Source organism: Bos taurus, unplaced genomic scaffold, assembly GCF_002263795.3.
Source record: "Bos taurus isolate L1 Dominette 01449 registration number 42190680 breed Hereford unplaced genomic scaffold, ARS-UCD2.0 Leftover_ScbfJmS_2420, whole genome shotgun sequence".
In the NCBI taxonomy this organism is placed as follows: domain Eukaryota; kingdom Metazoa; phylum Chordata; class Mammalia; order Artiodactyla; family Bovidae; genus Bos; species Bos taurus.
Genome location: NW_020191494.1, coordinates 272691 through 283441, shown reverse-complemented (window position 1 = coordinate 283441; position 10751 = coordinate 272691). Strand labels below are relative to the sequence as shown.

The window sequence follows — 10751 nt, the reverse complement described above, 5'->3', positions numbered from 1 at the left end:
CTTTGCCATGCACCTGAAACTAACAAAAGACTCTAAATCAACAATCTCCAATAATTTTTCTTTTTTTTGAAAGGAATATACATCTGTAACAATACCTCTGGGCAATCACCTAAGGCATGGGTGAAAAACTGTCACCTCCATAAAGCAAGGTTTCTAGTCCAAGAGCAAGGTGTTTTATCTCCTGATTCAGAGAACCCTCACTCATATAAGATTTCATAAAGTTTTGCCACAGTGATCCAATAGCCAACGCCTATTAGGCAATCCCAACACATATAACAGTCAGACATAGACAACATAGGCAAGCAAATCTAAAGGCCTGAGACCTTATCCCAATGTTCAGAACTCTAAACCAATCCTTTGAGTACCTCAGCAGATTTAATCTTTTGCATTGTCCTCTTGGGGTGGGTCTCTAACCCACAGTTGTTGCCTTGGATTCTAACCATACAGAAGAAAATCCCCTAGGTGGGACTTTAACCCACAGTGTTGTTGTCGTTCCTCAGTTGCTCTCTCATGTCTGACTCTGTGCCACCCTATGGACTGCAGCATGCCAGGCTTCCCTGTCCTTCACTATCTTCTGGGATTTGCTCAAATTCATGTCCACTGAGTTGGTGATGAGATCCAACCATCTCATCCTGTCTAACCCACAGTCCTGATGAGATTATTAGACCACAGACACATTTTAACTACATTTAGCTACCGGGACATTATAATGAGTTTATTCACCCCAAAGATGTCTGCTCTAGGAGCTGTTTCTTTTCTTAAAAGTATCCCGAGGATCCTGGTGTGCCATGGTGAGAAAGCAGGAACCCGGAAGGTGACTCTCTAGACAAAACTCAATCGAGGTGGCCATTCAGGGTGGGTGCTGAGAACCCACAGTCTGCCAGGGGCTACAGTACCTCAGAAAGATGGTCACAAGTCCTAAATCTCAACTGGGCTGTTCTAACTCACTGAACATGGGTTCACTGACAGATGTGCACAGAAGCCAATACTTATGGCAAGAACTTTAGAGAAAAGAGCTTTACTGCAAGGCCAACTAATGAAGGAGGCAAGGTATCAAATCTCTCTTCAATCCAGGAGCCTGGGTGCAATCTAAGGGGTCACGGGAATTTCTAACTTGGACGCTAATTGGCTAGTCTTCAATTAGTAGGTCAAACCAGTTTAAGCTGGTCAATTTTTTCACATGCTGTTTCACTAGGCCCCTGACTCTAGCACATTACCCAAACTCCAAGACAAAGAAAATCACAGTGAACTAAATGTTGCCTAGCAAGGACAATCATGTAACATTCACACCAGAGGATGTGACATAGAATGTGCTTGAGGTAGAATCTTTCCCAGTTGGAAACAACTCAAAGAGTTCTTAGAATTTTTGTCATTGACCAGTATCTTCCCTCCCAGATACCCGTTCATCTAAATAACGAGTATTTCCACGTATTAAAGTACAAACAAGAAATTTAGAACTTGCCTAGAATTTGCCCAATTACACACAAGATAAAATAATCGAGTAGGTCCTTAAGGAGAGGTCTCTGGCTCCCTCAACCCAGGGTAAAGGTCACCAGTCCAGGAGACTGTGGATTCTCTCAGGCCCTCCATCTGAGGATCTGGCTGTGCTCACCATTCCCACTGTCTCTCTACCCACCAGGCAACCTCCCTTGAAATGACCTCTCGCTGAAGGTTCTGCATTTTCCTAAGGCTCCAAAGCGAGACAGTGTATTAAAAAATGAAGACATCCGTTTGCCGACAAAGGTCCCTATAGTCAAAGCTATGGTTTTCCCAGTAGTCATGTATGGATGTGAGAGTTGGACCATAAAGAAGACTGAGTGCTGAAGAACTGATGTTTTCAAACTGTGGTCTTAGAGAAGACTCTTGAGAGTCTCTTGGACAGCAAGGAGATAAAGCCAGTCCATCCTAAAGGAAATCAACCCTGAATATTTATTGGAAGGACTGATGCTGAATCTGACTCCAATACTCCGGCCACTTGATGCGAAGAGCGGACTCATTGGAAAAGACCCTGACGCTAGGAATGAAAGATTGAGGGCAGGAGGAGAAGGGGGCAGCAGAAGGAAAGATGGTTGGATGGCATCACTGACTCAATGGACATGAGTCTGAGAAAACTCTTGGAGACAGTGAAGGGCAGGGAAGCCTTGTGAGCTGCAGTCCATGGGGTCACAAAGAATCAGACACAACTGAGTGACTGAGGATGCACACACACACACACAACACTCCATGATATGTATATATCATATATCTATCCATTGATACATCAACGGACACTTGGGCTGCTTCCCTGTATTGGTTAATGTGAATAATGCTGCAATGAATATGGGAATGAAAGTATCTCTTGGAGAGTCTAATTTTAATTTCTTTGGATTAAAACCCAGAAGTGGGCTTGCTGAATCATATGGTAATTCAATTTCTAATTGTTTGAGGAACCTCAATACTGTTTTCCACAATGGTTGCACACATTGACATTCTCACTAACATTATAAAAGAGTTCTCTAAATGCTTGCACTTAATCATCTTCCTCTGTCCTGGAGAGGGAGCAAGACAATCAACTTTTCAAATGATTGTTGTGGTAAAACCACTTAACATCAGATCTACTCACTTAAATATCTCTTTTTTCCTCTCTTCAATGTCACAGTTAGTTTGGCATTATTATCATTATTGCTCTGGCTATGTATTACAATATAATAGTTGGACCTGAGAGTCCCTCTTAATGCTTCATACATTTCACAGTAATGAGAATAAAAAGGGAATTAAGAGCACAAGGTCAGAGGAGGCTTCCAGGAGTGAGAGGGTGAGCTTTAGACCAACTCAAATCAAGGGCCTATGGCCATCCCTGTCACTTAAACAGCCATGGAAAAGTTTGTCACATCATTAAACTCTCTGAGAGCGCCTCGGGCTCTTTAACTGTGAAGGGAGTTTGACAAGCCCTGTCTGGAAGGACTGCTGGCATGTGGTCGTAACTGTAAACCATCTGCCACAGTGCCTGGGAGGCACCATACCCCATCCCTTCTCAGGACTGGTGGCTATACTTTCCAACGAAGATCTCACCTCCCTTAGGCCTGATATAGGGCTTCCCTGATGGCTCAGCAGGAAAGGATCTGCCTGTGATACAGGAGCTGCAGGAGACGCAGACTCAGTCTCTGGGTCAGGAAGATACCCTGGAGGAGGAAATGGCAACCCAGCCTAGAATTCTTCCTTGGAATATCCCATGGACAAAGGAGCCTGGTGGCCTACAGTCCATGGAGTCACAAGAGAGTCAGACATGACTTAGCAATTCAACAAGAAGAAGGCCTGGTATAAAGAAGTGAGGGAGAGCCTTGCCTGACAGTCTTCTCCTGAGCTTTCTAGAACTGACATCAAAAGGGAGGGCATGGCTCTCCTTTGTTCCCTCTATTCAGGGGTGAGTAGACCCCTCAGTCTCCACTCGGGCTTCACAATCTGACTTCTGGTGGGGCCTGGGGAATCCCCTCCTTCTTGACCTGAGGCCTATCTCCTCATAGTAAGCCCGATACCTCCCTGTGAACCTGGAGGAGGAAATAAGAATGGCCTTATCTAGCCACCCCTACCCATAGTCTCACAAGAATGAAAGCTATGGCAAGCTCCTTGGGAATGACAGACAGTTCCTCTCAGGGTTCCAAATCGGTGTCCCAAATTTGACTCTCAGCCAAGCCCAAGACTCCCCCTTCTGTAGACATGGGAACACCACCATCAGACAAAACCCTGACTTTCCTGCTACTCCTCGGTCAGAGCTGAAGGGCCCCTTGTCCTGGTAAATCTGCCTGAGGTCTTCTAGGCTGGGAGTAGGGAAAATACTGTGTGGCCATCCTGGTATTTGTGTTCCCACATTCTTTGCTGTCCTCACCATCTTGGAAAGAACCTGGAAATATTCCCCAACTGGAAACATTCCCTGACTTGCCTTAAAGCTTCTCCACCCAGGCCAATAGTTCCCTGATCCCTGAGGAAGAAGAGGAGTTTGCCTCATAGGGCCACCACAGGCCATGGTCTTCTGAGGCTAACAGGAGTGGAAGGAATATGTTCTGCCCCAACTGTTTTGAGGCGAGTGGTCTTTTCAAGAATTCAGGGTCCTTACCTTGACTTCTGGCACAACATGGAAATCATTCTTCTGCTGAGCTTCGGCTGGTCCCTTTGATCAGGATGAGGTTCCTTACCTCCATGTGATCCTCTGGGAGGAAGTGAGTAGGACTCACCATGTCACCAGGCCTAAGTGGCACAGTCTCAGGCCTGACAACAGGGACAGTGCCCTCTGTAGCCCCCTTCTTTCTGGGAGGGATCCTTTGCTGTCGGTCAGTATCATCAGTTGACTCCTGTTAGGAACGGGGTACCCTTCCTCAGCTGATACAGCCTCCCTCCAATAGCAGAAGGACTTTAAGGCCCTGAAGCCATTCGCCTTCAGAAACTAAGGAATAAACCTAGTCTGAAAGCCCTGCCTGTTCCCTCCCAGGGCCCATTACATTTGCAGGACTTTCTAAGGATTTATCTGTAATGGGGTAGTTGGTTGCCACACTCTTCATACGGGACTGTACACATGTCATGCCTGGGATTTCCACTCTCTGATGAAGAGCCAGCCTATAAACCAAGGTCATCTTCTTGAAACCCTCCAGGCAGAAGTCACGGGGCCCTTGAGCTGGCCAGCACTTCCCTATGCCTCCCAGGGCTAACTGGAGAGGAGGGACTAAGTGTAGCCCTGTCGGCTGTGGATTGAGGGGCTTCATGTCCACACTCTGGGTCCTCACTTTGACTCTGCACCCTTCCTGGGGCTCTATTCTCTGCAGATTCCCAATGTCCCCGCCTCCCCAGGACCTGAGTTGAGAGTGTTAACCACAGCAGCCCAGATAGTTCTGGACTTCATGGGCTTGCCAATGAGGACGGGTCTTAACAGGATCCTTCTGTTCTGGATGGGTCTTTCCATCACCCTCATTCAGGATAATCACCATTTCTGCAAGATTGATTCTCTTTACCAACCTCAGAACTCTGCGCTGAGACCAAGTTTCTTAAGTCTCTGAGAAGCCTAAAGAATAAGTGAGGCTATGCTAAGGCTAATAGGCTAAGCCTGCTGCTGCTGCTAAGTTGCTTCAGTTGTGTCCGACTCTGTGCGACCCCATAGACGGGAGTCCACAAGGCTTCCCCGTCCCTAGGATTCTCCAGGCAAGAACACTGGAGTGGGTAAAGTAGTGTAGAGCAGGAGTCTATTGCCAGTTGTCATTTACCAGCCTTATGTATTTCAGCATAAGACCAAACTCTATGAGTCTTGGGCTCTCCCCTGTGAAGTAAGTTTGATAAGCCTTTTCGTGTCAGATTGGTGGTATATAAGTATTTATGGAAAGCTTATGTCACGGCGTCTGTCTCTATTGAGACATTAGGAGCAATAGCAGTTATTACTATGATTATCTTGACCTCAGATGCTACATCAGCTGGATTTTTTTTCAATATATGAGATGTCAGAAACTATGCAGTGTTCCAAGTGGGGGAAAAAAAAAGACCCAACCTTCGAAATCAGCCAAAATTCCGCTTAGGAATGAAACCAAAGTAATATGTTCTCTCCAAGCCCTCTTTACCCGCTTCTTTCTTGTTCTTCCTGAAGTAGAGAGTATCTCAGCCTCTTCCATAGAATGACAGCATCTCTGAGAAACTATAATGAGTGGACAGAGGTTAGGACTTTTTTTGACTAAACATCACCAGTACAAGCATGAAGACTTCTTAAGAGCAGATTCTCAATATTTGTGTAAAAGAAGAGCCATGAATAAATCATTTGCTATAATTTATATCTCAAACATTCTTGAAAACCATAAACCATAAGCAGAGGCAAGTATGTGTCTTTTACATTTACAAAAAGGGAGACTAAACATAGAGTAAAGCCATCCAAAAACTGAAGAAATTTCAGCTATCTCCCTAACAATGTATCAATGTTCTGAGCCTCTATTAGCATGGCGTCTTTCACATCTCTAAGGACAGTCTCATCCTAAAGTGATGTTATTCTCATCCTGGATCACAAAAGTGATGTGAGGATTTACAATATTTATTTGAGAACACAAAATTCTTACTCCTAAATTTGACAAACAGCAAAGTGTGTGTGACCCATATTATTCATATACTTATATCATGAATCTAAATGACTTTTCTGTTGAAAAATTTTAATAACTGAAAATTGGGGGAAATAAAGTCAACAAGTTATTGATGCATACCAGGAACACAGGTTGACCGGCTAGTCCAGCCACAAAGTGAACAACGGGCTTCAGATCACACTAGGGGCGAGATGAGCGGCTGGATGTGGCCCTGGGGCGTGCAGTGGCCAAAGCAGAAGGGCCAGCACTGGTTGAGGCAGCAGTGCCAGGCCTGGTTGAGGCAGAAGAGCAAGCAGCGGCTGAGGCAGCAGTGCCAGGCCTGGCCAAAGCAGAAGGGCCAGCAGCGGCTGAGGCGGCAGTGCCAGGCCTGGTTGAGGCAGAAGTGCCAGCCCTGGCTTCACTTCTGGCTCCGGTGGTCTCTACTTCCTCTCTCCAAGCCTCCTCATATTGCAGCAGGAAGGCAGGATGGACTGAATCCTTGACCTTGGCCAAAAACTGCAGGACTTTCATCTTGCTCGTTTCTGTGAGCGCTTTAGGACCCCAGAGGAACTCATAGCGAGGGGGATCGCTGCCGGGCACCTGGCGGTACTCCAGGTACTCATCCCGCACCAGATCTTCTGTGATGAGCTTCCTGGGCTCTCCAAAGATGAAGTGACTTCTTCCATCATAGATGCCCAGCATATTCAGGAACTTCCAGATCTTCTCCTCAGGGGCGTGGTTGCCATTCAGGTAGATGACACCCAGCAGAGGCATCAGAAGACCATTCTTCGGCAGCCCCAAGTCACTTCTCATAGACTCACTGTCGCTGAGATCTAGGTTGCTCACCAGGATATAGCAGTGACCGTTGGGCCTGACTTCCTTCAGCACCAGGCCAAACACCATCTCCATGTGCTCGGAGGCCCTTCTAAGGATCTCAGGGTATTGTTCCTTGTACCTTCTATTGATTTCCTTCAAAATTTCGGACCTCTTAATGAGCTCCCTCATCTTATACTTATACAGCATGTACGGCACCAATAGCTCTGCCTTCCTGGTCAGAATATCTGTGTGAGAGCTCACAGCAGCAGCTGAGGCCTGGGAGGAATTTTCACCTTCCTGAACTTGGCCCTCGGCACCTACTCCAGATCTCGAGCGTGCTGCGCCACCACCACCAGATCTTTTGCGTATAGCACCTGCAGCAGCACTGGTGGTGCCGTGGGCTCCCTGAGGCCCCTTCGGGGTGCCAGCAGCAGACGAGCTTGAGGGAGCACTCTCTGAATCAGGAAGGGAGGAGGAGGTGGTCTCTTCTCCCCCAGAGGTGGTAGCCTGATCATGAAGACCCTGGGTCTCAGTTTGGGTCTGGCGACGTTTCTCACGAGCACGGTGCTTACTGTTCTGCCCACGGGGCATGATGGCTGTGGGCAGGGACCGCAGGCAGGAGTCTGGGCCAAGAGACAGGTGATTGGGGGCACCTGGAGGATGGAGAATGAGGTGACATGAGCACCTTAAAACAGGGAGACTCTACCTTGGCTTAATCAAAGGCCGCCTCTGCAGGTGTCCTTGAGCACACTGCTCTAGGAACCCACAAGGCTCCTGTTTTCCTGCTCAGCCTGGCCCCTGAGAATCCCAGAGGAAGAATAGTGGCCTAACTTTTTCTCTGCGTCCTCTCAGCCCTGCTTTGGATTTACTCAGGTGCCAGCACTGGGGTTTTCTAAGTTCTACTTCAGTATTATCACGTCAAGTCCTGGTGGAGCCTTGGCACCCTTCCCTCTGCTACTCTGATGTAGACACTTTAGACCTCCCCATGATCCAGAGGTAAGGGAAGGGATGCCTCAGTCGACCTCCCTGCCAGGAGATAGATATCCAGTGCTGAGAGCTCATTAGGGTCTTTTCTATCCTGAGTTCACTGGGATCATCATTCAGGGTCCTTACCTTGGCTCCTTAAAACGTTGGGCACCATTATCCATTTGCAGACTGGTGTCTGCACCTTCAGACTAGACATTTCCCCTCCTGTAGACTTCGTATAAAACAACAAAGAAGGTGCTCAGCCTCACAGCCCTTCCCTGAGATTTCCTGGGCTGAAATCCGAGGGTGGGATGGATGCACTGAGTCCTCACTCAGGTTCCTCAATTGGGCTCCTGGTAGAGAAGCTCAACTTTCTCCTGAAGTAAAGACTGCTTGATAGTAAAAGCCAATGACTCCGTGTTCCAAAATCAGGAAGTGAAGATGACCTTATCTCACCAAACACGGTCTCCTGAGAACAAAATCTGGTGCAGGCAGGTTGATATCCCTGTGGACCCTCACAAGATCCCAATTCAAGGGCTAAAATATTTTTTTGCTTCTGGTTTCTCCTATATGTCTTTTTGAAAATAAATTTATTTTTTACAATATTAATTTATAATAGTGTACCAGTTTCTGCCACAAATCAATATGAATCAGCCATAGATATAGCTATGTCTCCTCCATTTTGAAACTCCCTCCCACGTCAAACCCCTCTTAAGCTGTCAGAGCACTGGCTTTGAGCTCCCTGGTCATAAAACTAATTCCCACTGGTTATCTATTTTCCATATGGTAATGTGTACGTTTTCAATGTTACTCTCTCAATCTGCCCCTCCCTCTCCTTCCCCCACTGTGTCCACGAGTCTATTCTCTATGTCGGCATCTCCAGGCTGCCCTGCAAATAGGTTCATCAGTACCATCTTTCTGGATTCCATACATATGCATTAATATATGATATTGGCTTTCCACTTTATGAATTAATTAACTCTGCTTAAAAAAACTAGGAATAAAACTACCACATGAGCCAACAATCCCACTAGTGGGCATATTCCCTGAGGAAACGGTAATGGAAAAAGACACTTGTACTTGTCTTCACTGCAGAATTATTTTCAATAGCCAGGACACAGAAGCAACCAAGCTCTACATTTGACTCATGACAGGGTCTAAGGTTTCTCCCTCTGCTGACCACTCCATTCAGACCAAGACCCTTACTTCCCCATTAGCCCGTACTGGGGACCGACATTATCCTTGAGGTCTCCCAGGGATGACGACAGGGAGATGTGGTCCAAATAACGTGGTGTGGAACATCCACAGCCCCCAAGGTTCTCACCATCCACCAGGACACCTGAAACCCTCCCTTGTTAACCTGAGGCTGCCCCCACTGACCTGGTCTCTCACTTCCCTGAGATGTCCCAGGAAGTGTCATGTCAAAACACCCAATTCTCCCAGCCCTCAAAATAGGACTGGCACTTTCTGTGACTCTATTTCTTATGGGAGGAGCCCCCATCCTCACTCAGCATCACAGCCATTAATACTGTTGTGGACTAGGTCCCTTTTGTTGAACTAGATCTATTCCATTACAGCAGGGCTCTCACTTCCCCAAAACCACCTCCAGTGGACACCAGGGGGCACCACAGTTGGCCAGCTCTACCCGGGGCCTCCTAGAGCCCAGTACATGGGGGCCGTTCAGTGTGGTCCCCTTGGCGGTGTCGAAGTCTGCTCATCAACCCTCAGGGCCCTCATCTAGGTCCTAGAGCTCCTCCGAGGGTAGAATCCGGACCTACCCCTGCAGACCAATGCCATAGCTTTCGACACTCTAAACACATTCGGCCAATAGCTCTGAGGGACTCATAAGAGCCATATCACAGGGGTGGGATGTGGATGGGTCACTTTTATTACTGGGAGGGTTGGGAAAGTCCCTTCAGCTACATTCAGGTCCTCACCTTGGTTCCAGACGAGTACTGGACACTAAGTCTCTGCCATACGGTTGCCGTGGCTACCGGTTGAACCGCTCGCTTTCAAAGCGGAAGTGGAGGGAGCTGCGTAAGGTCCTACGTGGGATCTCCCAGGGATGACGGCAGGGGCAGTATGCTACGGAAACCCAAGTAGCTCAATATTCATCCGTCCTTGGGTCCTCCTTGTGCAGTGTATCGGAGCCCAAGATGCCTGCTCCTATGAACTCGTGTCTTCCAGCTCCCAAACAGCGCCCTCGCCTTCCCAAGTCCCTAGTGGTGGGAGGCCAGCTCTGCTCTGAGCATCTCTGCTTGTCAGGTGGGTTGCCACTCTGTGAGCCTCCTTCGTTGGGGGAGAGATCCTCTCACTAGCACTGATGGTCCTCACCTTAAGTCTGGTTATGGTCAAGACACTCCGATCTACAGATCTGGGTTCTGATCTGGCTAGAGGAGACTCAGCCCTCCCTAAGATCACACAGGTTGAATGAGTGGCTCCCTCTGCAGGGGTCCTCAGTAACACTCAGCATTGCATGTGAGGTCCTCTTTGGATTCAGGTCCCTTGCTCTGCGAAACTGCAGCTGACTATATTAGACAGAGGTCTCACCTCGCTAAGACTTTCGAGGTAGAAATCAACCTGACATCTGTGCCCAGAGCTTCCTGGGGACCACAGCATCAGTGATTTTCCAGGGCCTCCTTTTATAGGGTGTGCTACTGTGAGTCCACTTTCAGGTCCTCACATTGACACATGATGAATCCTGTAACTCCACTCTCTGTTTTATGAAGCTTCTTGTCTTACATCACAGTCCTAGTCTCCTGAGAATTCCAAGTTGGAAGTCAGGATGATATTCAGGTGATCCTAGTCCATCAGGGCCTCTGAGAATAGACAGTGGGGATGCAATCTGAGTCCTTCTGATTCCTCTTGCTTAGCAGCCTCACTACATCTACCACAGCCTGGGAC

At 47.7% G+C, this 10751-nt stretch overlaps 1 protein-coding gene across 2 annotated transcripts; it reads right to left on the bottom strand.

The window, feature by feature from the left end:
- Positions 1-5769: 5769 nt before the first annotated feature.
- On the bottom strand, positions 5770-9868 carry MGC133764 (melanoma antigen family B-like). 2 transcript variants are annotated; one of them, XM_059884474.1, is made up of 2 exons: positions 9785-9868; positions 5770-7534 (listed from the first exon to the last, which is right to left on the bottom strand). In XM_059884474.1, the coding sequence occupies exon 2, from the start codon at positions 7470-7472 to the stop codon at positions 6267-6269; it is 1206 nt and encodes a 401-aa protein (XP_059740457.1). In that variant the 5' UTR covers positions 7473-7534; positions 9785-9868; the 3' UTR covers positions 5770-6266.
- Between the last annotated feature and the right edge of the window lie 883 nt (positions 9869-10751).